The sequence below is a fragment of the Athene noctua genome, chromosome 3 (assembly GCF_965140245.1).
Source record: "Athene noctua chromosome 3, bAthNoc1.hap1.1, whole genome shotgun sequence".
NCBI classification, from domain to species: Eukaryota; Metazoa; Chordata; class Aves; order Strigiformes; family Strigidae; genus Athene; species Athene noctua.
Window position 1 is genome coordinate 48851458 of NC_134039.1, and position 16676 is coordinate 48868133.

Sequence of the window (16676 nt, forward strand, 5' to 3'; positions counted from 1 at the left end):
GACTTGTAGCATGCAGTGCAAGCCTGTCCCCAGGCCTGCCAAAACAACCTCAACAAGCTTGTGAGCTCCTGAAGCTGTTGTTGGCTTACACACACACACATCCAGTGACAACTACTGGGAAATTACCTTCCCTAGTTGTTCTTATAATTATGGTGCAGGTTGTGGTTCATTAGAATTGCATACAGTTTGTTCTGTATTACTACAGTTTTCTTCCTTTTGGTCAACGTCTTTCCAGAATGGAAACCTCAGTTCTGCAGCATAATAGAATATTAAAGCTGAAGTTGGGAGCTTGTTTAATTTCTTTTGTTTGTTTTGTGGTCAAATTCTAAAACAGTGCCTGATGGGATTTTATTGGTAAGCCCATTAAAAAAAGATCTCAGTAGCTATGGTAACTTAGAATAAAAATATAAGTGAAAATTACACACATCCCTTTTTTAAATTTTATACCTGAAAAGCAAGCCAGTGTGTTGTTTCCCAAACACCTCAATTTTAGAACTTTCAGGTAAGAAATTAATGAACTCATTCAGAGGAAGGTAAACACTGCTGACACATCAGTCTGCTCAACAGAACCTGACACTTAGTTTTGTTAGGTTTGTGTTATGAGCCACCATTCCACTACAGCTTCCTGCTGAAAGCCTGGGAGAAATTATTAGTAAGGTAGAAAGAAAACATGGAATTATGCTATAAAATCTGCTTTTTCAGCCATGTAATTCAGCTGGTAGGGCCCAGTGGTTTATTCCACTCCTTGCAGCAGTGCCAAGCCATCCAGACCATACCACCACCAAACACCTGGCTGTAGGAGGAGCACTGCCATGGTGACCACCTACCTGCACAAACTTCGTCAAACTTTACAGTACGAAGTGAAGTTTAAAAATTACTTGTAAAAAATTGAAAAGGAACATTGAAGCAAGCCAGTCATAACAGAAGGCTTCAGGATTTTGTAAAGAAAAATAAAATTCCAAGATCCATTTCAAATCCATTCTTCAAACACCTGCAATTTCTTATCTGCGAAGAAATCTTGCTGTTCCCCCCCGCCCCCATTTGTTTGGCCTTTGTTAATGAGGTTACAGCGCCATCTCCTGGAAGAAAATAACTTGCTGGAATTACTCCTGAAATTTTCATTTCACTGTGCTCAACACTGCCAGCCAATACACTAGATTCTGTCATGACACTGCAACAAAGTGAAGTAACAAATGGGCAAAAAACTGCATGAACCTTTTCTTCCTTAACAGAGATACTGTAAACTGTTATAATGAACACAGGGAAAGAATAGAAAAGTTGATTTTAAGCTATACCCCAACTCTTTGAGGGGAATCACTTATGATCTAGTTTTAAGAGGCAACAGCAGATTCACAGTTACAGAACGAGCACTTGGAGAGCACAGACCTGCTCAAACAGATCTGGCCATTCGTTGATCCAAAAAGAAATTAAAGGGCTTCTGGTTCAAGTCAGAGGTTATATAACCAGAGGGTCCAAAAGGCTGATAGTATGATGGAATTAAAAGACCACCACCAAATTATTTCAGATTTGTTTGATTTTCTTCACAAAAAAACACTGGGAGATTAATAGTAGTAAAATTACTTTCATGTAAAAATGCTCATCAGAATTAATTTTAGCTTTTTAAAATAAAATACTACTATATAATAGTTTTATTTAACACTTAGCATCGGAAAAATACCAAAGAATCGTAGTATTTTTCAGTAACTTTCACAAATGCATCCAGGAGAAGCTAGCTTCAAAAAATTAAAACATTGAAAGACTGAAAAAAAGAAACCAAACCACCTATTCTGATACGTGTGTATATGTAAGCACAGATATCTACTGGAAATTTTAGTGTGGAAGAACAGAATGCATGAATCAAGAATTATTAGCAAGCAGGTGTTTTAATCCTGTAACTATATATGATGTTAATACTTCTAGGTACTTTTTTATATTCATGGTGCATTCTGAAATCTTCGCTATGTGGCATAAAGAATGTACTTTATCATCTAGGGTTATTTTTTGTGTATTATCCCATTGAGTGGGAGAGTACCTAAGGTGCTTGCTACCAAATCCAACTCCGCAATTGTCAGAGGTCAATATAAAAATACAGCTACAGTATTAAAATACTTCAGTTATTTAAAACAATTTTCATTTAAAAGTTTCAGGGCTTGATATTTAAGGCTCTTTCTGAAAAATGAAAAAATATTCAGGAAAAATTATAGTTATTTTATGATCTGATCAATGTAACATAATAGTCTTGGGGCATTATGTCTCATCTGGAAAAACTATAGTGTCTGCAATCAGTAGAATTTTATTCATAAACCCCTGTCAAGTGGGTAAGTTGGGGCTACAGGAATACCTTGTACACAGTGCAGCATGTTGCTTTTGAGCACAAAAATTATGTTCAGCACTATGCTGTATTTACCAACATATGATAGTGTATGTACTGGTACAGCCAAGCAGAAACATTTGGATTTTGTCTTTAGCAAAGGCCACTGATGAGCAATGAAGACAAACTCCACTGTGAATACACTTTTCTTGTGAATAGACCAGCTGCTAGAACAAGTTTATCAAAAGATGCTTCTGATGCTGTTCTTGAATACTGTATTTTCAACAAATCTATTTCCACTACTTTGTCAAAGAAATAGCGGGTCTGCAAAATGGAGTGCATTAACTATGACATCTTTGTAGTCAAACATACTATTCTGCATACAGACCACAGACGTTTCCTAGGACTGCTCCATTTCTATAACATTAGCTTTGTCAGAAACAAATTCTGGTTTTATTGCTATAGGATGAACTCTGGATAAAACTACAGAAAAGTATGCAAGATTTAATGAAGGCAAGCAAGACTGGGTTTTCTAGTGACATAAAGTAAACATTCACAGAAAAATCTGTTTACAATCCTGAAGTGCATGTGTTGGAACATTTCTCTTGTGAAAAACAATACAGCAGCACAGAAAGAACATGTGTGACATTTAAGGCTAACTTCACAAATGAGTACTTGAATCTTGTATTATACTATTTGCCTTTTCAAAGCACTGTCCACAGATATTGCTCCTTGATGTGGTCAAGTATTAGCTGTCGTCTACAACAGTGGTAGGTCATTTTCTGAGAAGTGGTCTCCTTCAAAGCCACTTTAAACAGGTTGCTAAATAAGTGTGCAAATACTTTTTTTTAAAAAAAAAAAAAAGCATAAGCATTCTTGATTTCAGACGTACTAGACCATGTTAAAACTCAAATAAAGGAGATGAACACAGAGTAAATGTTCTCCCACTTGCTCTTTTATCACTTCCGAAAGCAGGAGGTAGGAGGAACATCTGACTCAATTCCTGCAAAATATTTTAGCCAATCCTGGGAATTGTGCATTGTGGTTGTTTGCTTTACACTTCATTAGCTGACACAGCAGCATTTTAACAATTCCTTTGTTGGAAATAAGTTTCATTTATTGGAATGATTAGAAATATTATTAACTCTTGGTTTCAGCTATTAAATGCTGTCAGAGGAACTACTTCTATTATTTGAGGTGAATTCTCCAAAAGGAAATCAGTGAAGCAAGCCAGTTTTTAGGATGAACCTTTCCTTGAAATGTAATTGTGCACTTACTAAAATTATAATACATGTCAAAAGTTGAGCATTGCATCCTTATAGCAAACTGGATAGACCTACAAATGACCATAAATCCACTATCTCAAGTGAAACAAAGTTCCCTTACATCTACTTACTTACCTGTTGCAATGTGAATGGGATGATGCAGTAGACATGATCAGATTTTATTCTTCACCGTATCATCCCTATCTTACAATTGTGTATTTCGCTCAGCATCCATGCTACACACAACTATGGGCCCTCACTTCATGTGTTAAGAAGCATGTTGCAGAACAGCTCCCAAGTTCTATTCTTTCTGTAATACAGAAGGTACCTTGCCTGTATGACGTAGCTAAGCCTATAAAATTTATCTGTATTGCAATGGCAGCCTTTGGGTTGTTCTTAAAACAGGTTTGATTCTCTTCAATAATTCCTCTAGGTTTCAAGGAAACTTTTTTTCTCGCAACTGGAAGGTCTGATCCCACAGACATACAGGATTTTACCAGGTCTATTTGGTAAACCCATACTAGACTTCTGCTCCTACTTTGCACCTCAGAACAGCAAACAAAAAATACTTTGATCAAAGAAAATTCATTATATTCTGCAGCATTATTCTTGACCTCCTTCTACAGAAGTGCCTAAATCTGCCAATGGACCTTTTTCTTTTCCATCCTTCCACATATTAAAAGATAAATTGGAAAAAATAAACCCAGTCAGATGCCCAACTGTTTCAGCACTCTTCCAAAACCATCCTTCAAACTCATCCTCCCTTAACCAAAGAGAACATGTAGAATGTTTTGATGATAGCTGAAGTATGAAAAGTCTTGGAGCAATAAATATATAAATTACACCAGTATTAAGAAAAAAAAGACCAACAAATATTAACCATTTGCCAAACAGCAATATAATGTAGTTTCACATTTGTATGTGGCAGCCTGCTCTTGCCCTCCTTCTAGCTTTAAGTTTCCTGAACCAGCCATGTTCAGCCACCTAACAGACCTGAAATACATCGTTCATGGTCAACCAGAAATGTTGACGATTTCAGAATATTTTCTGTCCTTACACAGTCCTCGATGATATCCAACTGTTCCAATCTGAATACATCTTTCAAACCATTGAGAAAACATTATTTTCTCTGTGGATAAGTAACATCTCTTCATTTTTCTTACAAAACTCTACATAGAATGACTGAATGCATAAGGCTGAAAGCCACTCAACCAAATTCCCACTTGAGTCTTTTTATTTTTCCTGAAAAGATTTAAAAAGGGAAAAAAAAAAAAAAGATGGTCCTGAAGAAATCAAACACCAATACCTACAGAATAATGTGGGTTTTTCTCTTATTTTAAAAAGTTGGGAATGAAGTAGAACTGAAAAAAGATTTCCAACTTCTTTGAAAATAACCTGCAACTAAGGTCACCATGTCTAAATATATATTCTCCAAAAATCAAAACAAAAGAGTGTATAATCCTCTATGTCAAACAGCTTTTTAATCTTTCCTATCAGCTACCTGGAGATACAAATATTCTACCATTTTATTAGAGCTGAATTCAACCCACTTTATATGCCAAAATTGGTACCATGTGAGAAAGCAGCACAGTTTAGTGTTTCACTTTGGCTGCCCCCTGCCAAGGTACTAAAATCAACCATCTTTTCCACCTACAGCTTCAGTTCCACGCTTCTAATTTTGATGATGTTTTTTGTAAACAAGTCACAATTCAAATGAGAGATACAGGTTTTCAATGTACAGTATTAGGAAAAACAAGAACTCGGTACAACTCAGTCACTTTAATTTAGTATCTTCCTCCTCATTAAAGACTCATTTGATAATCTTTGCATTTGGGAAAAAAAATGGTAAAGTTGTTTGGCTTTGAAAAAGAATCAGGGTAATGGGAAATCCAGTAGGGTTTTTTTAAATGCTGATCAGTTTTTACCCTTCTGTCAAATGTGGCTGACATTTCAAAGTCTGCTATCTGTGTGAACAATAATTTGATTACAGTGCAAGCATTAAGAAACTGAGGGGCAAGAGAAAAATTTACATGAAGCCACATTCCATTAGTTGTGCTGCACATGGGACAAATTGTTTTATTTTGTCCTTAGGCATGTTTTTAAATAAGGAAATGTGCCTTTTTTTAAAATACTCTAAATTCCAGTGAATTTTAGGTATACTGGGTTTTCATTGAGGAGGAGAGTGGTTAATTATGAACTTCCTCAAAAATGGCATTCAGTTGCATTTAAGCATAGTACCTCTCCGAGAAATCCCCCGTAAAACCACATGCAATTTATGGAAGAATTGTCTTCATGCACAAGCGTAGATATGGGTGATAAACCTGAGCCTTCTCTGGCAAACAACCTTAGTAAGGACTGGAGAGAAAAAAATTCTTATAGAGGACTTGAGATTACAACACCAAGAATCCCCAGGAAGGATGGCATCCAAAGTAACAGTAATCACATGATTAAGAGTCCAATACTTGTTCAGTTGAAGAGAAAAAAGGCTGGAGGTTGAACAGAAACTAGACATATGTAAATGATTTCTTTTTTAATCTATTAATAAAAGAACATTGGGAAAGATTGAATTGCAAAACTTTTTCTAGTACAGGAATATCTTTACCGCACTGAACCAAGTGGCACAGCTTATTTCCTAAAGTCTGTGGCAGCCATATTGAACTGCCTTGTAATTGTCAAGTAGGACAAATCCACATATGAAGGGAAAGAATGTCTTTAGAATAAAAGTTAAAATAATGAAAATATAATTAAAAACTTTCAACTCCTTCAGAATAAAAGTTTTCAAAATTACTATGTACTTTTGTCAAAATACCTCTGATTTTCTTTTTTCTTTTTTTTTTTTTTTTAAAAGGAAGCAGCAGGGAATAGAAATTACCTCTTAAATTCTGGGGTCACAGCTTGCTAATTACTTTTTTCTTTTCCTTTTCCCATTCTTCAAAAATATGATCAAAGGCAGAACACAAAAGAAAGGAGAACTATTTTCAATGAAAATATTCTCACTTCAGGATTTCATTTTCTCATTCTCAGTGCTACATTACAGGTAACATCTGTCTTCCAGACAGTGTCTAAGTAGTTCTCAAACATACTCTTATTTCTTCTCTGTTTCTAAATCATGATATACAACCCAAAAACAACAGCAACCCTTTTGTTTGTTTTGGGGGATGGATGACCTTTCTGAAGGCAGTTTTCTCCTCATCAAAGATTATGTGGAAACATTAAAGCCTCACAGGGTAGAAACAAATCTAAAGAAGTCTAACTCCCTACCAAGACAAAATTGCCTGATGCTCACAAAAGCACCTCTTGCAGAAAACTTCCCTGCTTCACCAACACTGGTCAAGGAAGATTAATTTACTTTTCAAGAACTCCAATTTCTTCGTCCTCCTCCAAACTCAGATACAATGAAAAATTATAAGTGGATACTGATGAAAAAGGTCAGGTTTAGCGTAAGAGCTATAACCCTATCCTGAAGAGCTCTGCTAGAGCAGTGGGCAACGCTCACTGTCGCAACACCTGCCTGTTCATGTTCAATAGTACAGCAAGCAAATCTTTCCATCTCATAGCAAGGATGAAACAAGGACAAAAAGGGAGTAATAAACTGACTGGTATTTTTCATTTCTCCAAAACCAATTTTAAGAACAGCGAGAACAACAAAAAAGTACTTTTTATCTGAAGAAGTTTAGAGCAACAGAGAAATAGAAGCCAGAGGCTGCAGGCTTAACTGTTCAGTATTTGGCAGAAATGTGTCATTTTGTCAGAATGATCAGGATTAACAAAACAGTATCAAAAAACCCCACACACTTCCAAGGCCACACGTTACTTTGCTTTTAAAGTCATCTCAAGGGGAGGTGAGGGAGGGCAAGTACCAGTAAATATGAGAACAGTTGCTAAATCACTACTACTAACCAGTCCATCAGAGCAGGGTGAACTTGTTCCTAGCATCATTACTGAGAAGATCTGTTAAGCCAAATATACAGTAGTAGCAGATACAAACTTTTAGTTTGTATGTCTTATCTGAGTTGATGAAATGTTAAAATAATCCTTCATTTGAGAGAAGCAATGCTGCTTACATGCATATGTACTGCTTTGTTCACCTCAAAAATACAGTCCGGAAGTAGTTCAGCCCTATTTTGTCAACTGCTATATTAGATGTAATATTTTGAAGGAAAATTATATTTTAAAAAAATAATTCCATGATTGAAGGACAGCATTCTTAAAGTACTCGTAGTTTTCAATTTGTAATTTTAAAAAAGACCTCCCTTGCAAGGATGGCAAGATTGTCCATGGCAAATCAGAGCATTAAGTGCTTTTGAGATACAAAAATATTTAAAGGCAAGAATCTACAATGTGAAGACTGGCCAACCATTTCTCTATTATGTGCAAGCTTATTAATTGGTCTCAATTGCCTGTGTGCAAAATGATGAAAACCACTACACAAAGTTCTAATCATACCAAAAATCTTTAAGAGCAGACTTTCAGAATTCTTGTTTTGTTCTAGTGAGAGTAATTTCACATCTTAGTTTCAAATATTTAGCATTTAAAGAACAGCTACAGGTATTCCTGACATCAACCTTAACAGAATTACCTGCACCTATTTGCACTAAAACCATAAATACACCAGATTTACCCAAATATTTGGATATACAGTAGGGAAAGCAAAAAGAAACTTTCAATCTAGCAATCCAGTGAAAGCAGAATTTGAACACCTAAACTGGTTAGATTTTATAAAACTAATAATTTCAGTAATTATGGTGCAGTTACAACCTCTATGAATCAGTCTTCCTCATTTGCCAAAATAACCAACTGCTACTTAGAGATAACCATACTCTTCAAATTTCTGTAATTTACAGGGAAGACTTAAGTCTTATGTTCCCACCTGCTTCATCAGTGGTCAAAGTGAAAATTACTCTTGCAAGAGAGCATTCACTATGTAATATAACTCAACAACCTCTTCTGTCCTTAAGCTTGCTCCACTGTAACATACTGTAAAACAAAGTGAAGATTATTTGCATCCACCACATAAGGTGTTACGATAGCACATAAACACACACCAGTCTCTCAACTACAAATACAAGTATTCTGTTTACTTACCACTGTCACCTATCCCATTTACAAATTTTAGCCTCACATTTCATGTTTATCATACCATTCTCATACCTAGCTTTAGGTCTATGAAACATTTTAATACACTCTGAAAACTTAACACAAAAGTTCTAAGATTAGTTTGACAACTAATTAGCACAACAGATTCTTAATTAGGAGGCCTGCATATTACTGTAATTGAAGTAGATCTTATACAGCAAGATAAAATGCACCTAATTCACCGTGCTTTTTCCACCATATGGTTTCTCTCTAGAGTATTCCCATTCTTTTTTATGACATTTAGATATATTGGTACATTTAATCTCATTTATTTCTACTTCTAGAAGACAATTGTTACATTAGTATAAAGGCTTTGGAGACCAAGAAAGCTACAATTTAAAAAAAAATTCTACAGCATTAAAACTGTTACTAAATTCATGGAGTTCGTTGTTCAGGTCCTTTAATTAAAGTAAAATGCACCAATATCTCCCCTGCTTCTCCCAAGCTGCAGGCGTGTAAGGTGAAGAATTTGCCCCCAAACCCCAATGCTCATAGGAAACTGTATCTGGGGTCATAAAAATGTATGTTTGTTTAGTCATGTAGCAGCTTATGCCGCATATGCATGTAATAGGTTTCCAAAATATCAAACCGGCTAAAAAAACAGTTAACTAGAGAAAAACCAAATTCAGATCTGACTAAAAAAAGACACCTAAGCAATTGCATTAACCAAGTAATGACAAGTCTCAATTTGAGGCAGTGGTTCTCCATCTTTTGCTATTTAAACTGCCAAATCCATTTCATTGTAGGACTGCCAGCCATCACCTTCTGGTCCATTTTTAGATTACCTCAGCATATTCACAGCAGATTTTTTTTGTTATCTGTTTTTTATTCCTCTCCACTGTTTATGACCATTCCCCACTTCTTATCTCACCAGAATACTGTATGACACTTGCAGCACTGCAGTCTACTAGTGATTCCATGTGCCAGAAAGCATTCTGACAGGGTGCAGAGAAGGGCCATTGTGAGAGATATCGGCCTGTCAGCCCTACACAGCATCTGAGAAACAGCTAGGAACAGGCCTTGGTAGATAAGAAACTGATGAGTTGTGCCAAGGTGGCAGGGAAAAACAACGGACAGCTACAACACTGAACTGTGGAAATGTACTGAACTGTGAGAAGTTACCGCCGTGTGAACAGTACGTGAACAAAAAGGTGATTGGTCTGCACAGCGCGTGTTAGAGTGGTCTTATGCTGATAGGAGAAAAAGTTGATAGCTGTCTAATTGCTGATTTGCTAATTATGAAGTAAGAGCTTTGGTGAGAGCATAAGTATGTACTATGGTAATAATAAAGGGTCCTTCCTTCAGCACTTCAATGGCGAGTCCGTGCCTCAGTTGCCACAGGCCACAGAAATGATCAAGGGACTGGGAAGCCTGCCATACGAGAAAGGCTGAGAGAATGGGGTTTGTTCAGTCTTAAGAAGGCTTAGGGAAGACCTTATCACCATGTTCCAGTATGTAAAGGGTAGCTATGAAGAAAATGGAAACTCCCTTTTTACAAGGAGTCACATGGAAAAGATGAGGGGTAATGGGTACAAGTTATTCCTGGGGAGATTCCAATTGGATGGAAGAGGAAAATTTTTCACAATGAGAACAATCAGACACAGGAATAAACTCCTCAGGGAAGTGATAGATTCCCCAACATTTGACACTTTTAAGATTGAGACAGATAGGGTCCTGGGCCATCTTATCTAGACAGTGCTTTTGCCAAGAAAGGTTGGACCAGAAGCCCCTTCCAACCTGGTATTCTATGATTCTATGAAAACGATGGTCTGGCAATGCTTGACTAGGTAACACCATGTATTATTGTCTTAAACAAAAGCTGCTGGATGAACAATAGAGGTAGAAGCCACTGAAGAAACTTCCTTCCATACTTTTGTAACAAAATCAAAGTTGAATCTAGAGTTCAGGATCCACCAAACAGCTATTGTTCTCTGCTCATTTTAGTTTTATCTCATCCTACTGCCCTCCAATCTTCCAGTTTGTCAACCTCCATTCCAGGGGATCCAGCCTTTGGGAATGAAAAATCACAAAAAACACAGGAGTTGTCCTATTTACTGTAAGAACGTCTGCAGGGCCATACTACTGGCATTTTAAAAAGCCTGGTGAAGACAACCAACCTTCATTTGTCCCTTTCTGTATGAATGGTCTGTATGTCAAAATACCTGAAAACTGCACTGATACAGTAGAACTTATTTTAACTTGCATTACGAATAAACTGCACATGCTGTTTTACAGACAATATATATTTGTAAACTTGGTCATGCAAAATTAGTGTGCACAACAGGGATATTTGTTTTCTAATCCCCACACCTTTAAAAATGACATTTATGTCTGCGTTTTTTGAACTGTGCCCAAACCCTATCTTTAATATAATAAATCTTACACAGAATTCATCTGCCAGTCAAACCAATTTATGAAGCTGAAACAAAAAAGAATAAAAAGTTATACAAAAACATGATGCACCTGGATGCTTGATTCCCACCTTCCTCCCCATTTTTGTTTACAAGTAGAAAGAGTGAAGGAAAAAAAAAAAAAATCATGGTCACAAAATTTTGACATTTTAATCCTAAACATTACAGGGCAAATGGATGTTGGAACCTATTTCCATACACCATGCGTCAACTTTTTAATTCCCAAATGTGGCCCAATCCACTAAAACAAGAGTGGTTAACAAACTCTGGATTATGGAAATACATTTCTGGAATAAATGCTAGAAAAGCAACAATGGGAAAAGCCAACTGTCTCCATAAAGGTAAATAAAGTGGAACAATGTGTAGATTAGATACTTTTTCTGTTTCTTACTCATAACCTGTCAATTCAGTGCATCAAATGGTTCAACATAATGGTCCCCATTTTGGACAAACATCTAACTAGTGTCCATCGATTCCAAGTTAGTGGATGATGAATCTTTCTGGATACTTTCAAAGATGGCTGCCAGCTCAGGGTTAGAGCTTATCTGTGACTGAAATTCACTCATTAATGGACTCTTCTCTGCTTCTGGAATGGTTAGAAGCGCTGCTACTGCTCTCATAGCAGATCGTTTCAGTTCATCTTGCTTTTCAAACTCCTGTTTTACTGAGTTTGCCTTTACCTAGGGAAAAAATGAAAATATGCTTGAGATTTTTGCTTAACCTTCCCTCTACAATCACCTTAAAAAAGGAGTATCTTACAAAGGCCTCTTTCCTTCCATACTACCACTTTGTAAGCTTTCAAGATGACCTAAGCTCTTAAAAAACCCAGCCAACCAAACCAAAGAAACCTCCCAAACATGTACTTCTTTGTAAACTTTTTACCAGCAGTTTACAGATAGACTGAAACTTGAATACTGCAAGGTATGCAGAAAAAGGCTGTAAGCTACCAAGTCTCTTACCAAATCCAAACAATGATAGCAGCCAACCTCTAGCTAGTAAGGTCAGTAAACAACATTAAGCTGATACTATCATAGTACTTCCAGCTTCCAGAGAACAGAACTTTAAAAAGTTGACCTTTATTAAAATAACTGTTTAACCTTCTGTTATAGTTCTCCAAGATATTTCAGTAATATAGACATAGATTGTCATTAAAAGCAGTCAAATTTCTTGATGTGAAATATAACAGACTACAGTAATGGACAAGCAAGGTAAATCAGGCATTAAATGACTGTCAGAGCACGCAGGTGGATCAAGACAAGAGCAGGAATGGAGATTGTGCCAAGACCCAAGAATTCTGTAATACAATGAAGGGGAAAATAAAAAAACAAAAATAGGACTACTTCACACTGCCTCTGTCCTTCATCACTCAAATGCTTGTCTGGAACAATGTAATCATCAGAAGTCAGAAAAGCTTTCAATATTCAGTTTCACTGTTTAAAATGAAGTGACACAAGTTGCCCAAGTGGCAGCTAAATTTTTAAGGAACAAAAGAAATGGCATCAAAGAAACAGAGGTTTTTTAAAAAGAAGCTAACAAGCCTACCCCTCCTTTTATAATTTAAAGACATTTAATATGTGTATAAAGGCCCACATATTTGCATTGTAGCTACTGCAGCTAATCAACTATAACCCAAAAAATGCTGCAGCAGTACAGAAGTATTCTTCACACGCAAGTTCATTTAGATTTCTGTAAGACAACACAAAATTATTAACTTAAATTAAGTTTAAATACCTTAGTTGTACATGTAGCACGCAAAGGTTCAACAAGCCTATCCAACCTCTGCAGCACTGCACTTGGACATAGGGTAGACAGTCTCACCAACATTAAAAAGGTTAGCATCTAGGTTGAGAAAAACACAATTAAACAATTAGTTACGCTCAACACATACATGAAGATACATTTTCTACAATGCTGCGTAACCTTTTTAGCAGCAACACTAATGAAAATGGCAAATATAGTGAAGTACTTAAGCATATGAAGTAATATTTTTGCAATTTCAGTCTATTCACTATTAAAATATTTTGACTAAATCACTGCTTACATAGAGAATGACAGCGAACCTTAATATCATAATGATCCTTCAGGCCATCTTCAACATGATTTAAGAATTCAAATATATCTAGTCTATCCAAACAGCTATCCAGAAGAGTATACATGCACTCAAAAGCTGCTTTCCGTATGTCCAACCCATCATCAACTGTATGCTTAAATGGTCCCATTTCCACCTGTTAACAAATAAAAACCAAAGTTAGGAAGTAATATATTTAGAACAACGAGAAATTTACTTATGTATCTTTAGCACTGGGTTTCTTAGTTAACATACCTCTCTGATTAATTCTTTTCTGACTTTTGTCTCATTGTAAAGATGAGGAAGCACAGTATCTAAGAGGTCCCTTATTAATGATGGTTTATTGTGTGCAGCTGAGTTAAATGTCACTAGGGCTACCCTCCTGACATTGAGATCTGGGTCCTCCAATGTTTTCAGAAAATCACCTGCAATCATGTACAGAAATAAGTCAACCTATAAGGTTTTTTTTCATTTACTACTTTAAAAATATCTTTACTTAGTATTAAGCTTTCAAAAGCACATATTTAGTGCAGGAGTTATTTTCATGTAACAGACACCAAAACCTGCTATTTTAGCATGATTACACAAGTAAATCTATTCATTATAATCACATTTAAAAGTATTAATTGATACATAGTATTTCATATAATGAAACAGAAGTAAAAAAACACCATCAAAATAAATAGCCATCACAATGATATTTCTTTTTTTTCTAAAGGTATAGCATGTAAATTAATGAAAATGATATATAATGTTTCCTTTTCTCCATTAAAAGTCTCATAGAATATGCATTAGAAAACCAATTTCAAATCTGCAGTTCAAAACTTAGAGAAACACCTCTTAAGAAAACTATCAACATATTGATTTTTAACCCCTAATTTGGCATATATTGAGAATTCCTAAATTACCATAAAATAAGCCTACTCAGTATATATTAATGTAGCAACACCTCTCACCCCACTCCATACTTGGGCATTTTCAAGTTAGAATTTCTATAGTTCTAACACACAGCCCTGTTAAAATAAATGCCTGCAGGAATATACAATATTTTTCTTCAGTGTTTGTGAAGTTTTACTAACAAGTTCCATGAGGAGTGAAACTTTTAAAAGGAGAAGAACGACAGGTGTAAACAAAATGACTTCTACACACAAAAGAGACTGGGTAACAAAACTAGACTACAGATTTTTTTTTAAATTAAGAGATACCAATAGTTTTTGACTGAATAATCAACAAATATTTCAACAAACCAAAGGGGCAGCTTCAGAGAGGGACAGGAGGGAGAAAAACCCACAAGCATAACCAATTCTTGAATATATTATTTTAAAAATATATTAAGCTTAGTAATGAAAATAACAGATAGCAACTGACTCTTTCCCACAAATAAAAACCTCGCTCTTTAAAAATGTACAGTTTTGTAAAGATTAATCTTTTTTCCCCTATTAGGTTTAGCAGTATACACAACTCTTTACAGATCTTTAAACCTGTAATTAATCCACTATGAAATATTCACCATAGCATATTAAACAAATCTACAATACTTTGTCATACAAATGAGAAAAGATCAAAAAGCTGCAGCACTGCAAAGGTCTTTATCATACTGATGTTACCCCAAAAGCTCCAATTACCTTATCCCTCTAAAAATATACATGCTTCCAAATGTTTTCAGACGACAAGCATTACAGAATCATGTACTGCATTTCTGAGTGGCAAGGTTTTGGTAGCAAGGAGGGCTACAGGGATGGCTTCTGTGAGAACCTTCCCCTGTGTCTGACAGAGCCAATGCTGGCTGGCTCCAAGACAGAACCACCACTGGCCAAGGCTGAGCCCATCAGCGATAGCAGTAGCACCTCTGGGATAACTTAAGAAGAGGAAAAAAATAAAAGGGCAACTGCAGCCAGAGAGGAGTGAGAATATGTGAGAGCGGTAACTGTGCAGACACCAAGGTCAGTGAAGAAGGAGGGGCAGGAGGTGCTCCAGGTGCCAGAGCAGAGATCCCCCTGCAGCCTGTGTTGATGACCCCGGTGAGGCAGCTGTGCCCCTGCAGCCCATGGAGGTCCACAGTGGAGCAGAGATCCCCCTGCAGCCCGGGGAGGACCCCACGATGGAGCAGGTGGATGCCCACAGGAGGCTGTGACCCTGTGGGAAGCCTGTGCTGGAGCAGGCTCCTGGCAGGACCTGTGGGTCTGAAGAGAGGAGCCCACGCTGGAGCAGGTTTGCTGGCAGGAACTGTGACCCTGTGGGGGACCCACGCTGGAGCAGTCTGTGCCTGAAGGACTGCACCCTGTGGGAGGGACCCACGCTGGAGCAGTTCATGAAGAACTGCAGCCGTGAGAAGGACTCACATTGGAGAAGTTTGTGGAGGACCATCTCCCATGGTAGGGATCCCACATTGGAGCAGGGAAGAGTGTGAGGAGTCCTCCCCGAGGAGGGAGGAACAGCAGAGACATGTGATGAACTGATCACCCCATTCCCCATCCCACTGCACCACTTGGGGAGATAAAGTAGGGAGATCGGGAGTAAAGTTGAGTGCGGGAAGAAGGGTGGGGTAGGGGGGAAAGTGTTTTAAGACTTGGTTTTATTTCTCATTATCCTACTCTGATTTGATTGGTGATAAACTCACTTCCCCAAGTCAAGTCTGGTTTGTCCGTGACAGTAATTGGTGAGTGATCTCTCCCTGTCCTTATCTCAACCCACATCCCTTTTGTTATATTTTTCCTCCCCTGCCCAGGTGAGGAGGGGGACTGATAAAGCAGCTTTGGTGGGCACGTGGCATCCAGCCAGGGTCAACCCACCACATACCATAAGGTCTTAAATTTAAAATTCACCACCTGGTAATACTCAAAATTCACACTCATACATATTTTAAGTGACTTAACGTGAAATGTCTCCAAGACCACTCTTCTGGGTAAAGACAGTGCCTTACTATATCAAACTGATAATTTAGAAAGAGCATAGGAAAGGTAATCAGCTTTTGGGTCTCATCTTCATAAAAGCCCTAGCTTCTTGTGTTGCCCATCAGAGCTTCAATATATATAATTGTTAATCACACAACTTTTACTACTCAGAATTCAAATAAACTAGGATTAATAGAAATAGCAAGCTATTATAGAAACTCCTTATAACTGTTCCAACAGTTATCATTAGCAGCTAATTCTAGTACCTGCAAAATATTTTCTTCTGAAAACACAAAGTTTAAATGTAATTCTATTGCCCGAAAACACAAAATCTGTTTGTCAAAGTAAAGACCCTACCTATGCAGTTCTTCAAGAGTGGATCTATGGGTTGTGGATGATCAGAAATAGTGAACTTAACAGCAGTAACCACTGAACTTCGAGCATATGAGGACCCTAATATGAAACAAAAGTGTGAATATGTAACATTAAAACAGTAAAACTACAGAATTTAAATCATGCTTGGTATTGTTCTTTTTAAACTTCTGATACTCTTAAGAACACTAAACAAGAAATGTTATTTATTACTAGCAA

The 16676-nt window shown here is 36.9% G+C and overlaps 1 protein-coding gene across 2 annotated transcripts in view; it reads right to left on the bottom strand.

The window, feature by feature from the left end:
* Positions 1 to 11248: 11248 nt before the first annotated feature.
* CAND1 (cullin associated and neddylation dissociated 1) overlaps positions 11249 to 16676 on the bottom strand; it is a 29838-nt gene continuing 24410 nt past the window's right edge. The window contains exons 9-13 of one of the 2 annotated variants that reach the window (XM_074902906.1): positions 16443 to 16538; positions 13447 to 13544; positions 13184 to 13348; positions 12855 to 12962; positions 11249 to 11803 (exon numbers count right to left, since the gene is read on the bottom strand). In XM_074902906.1, coding sequence (XP_074759007.1) covers positions 11579 to 11803; positions 12855 to 12962; positions 13184 to 13348; positions 13447 to 13544; positions 16443 to 16538 — 692 coding nt within the window. In that variant the 3' untranslated portion in view covers positions 11249 to 11578. Of the gene's footprint in view, positions 11804 to 12854; positions 12963 to 13183; positions 13349 to 13446; positions 13617 to 16442; positions 16539 to 16676 lie in introns of both variants that reach the window. The other variant, XM_074902905.1, reaches the window with a different exon arrangement.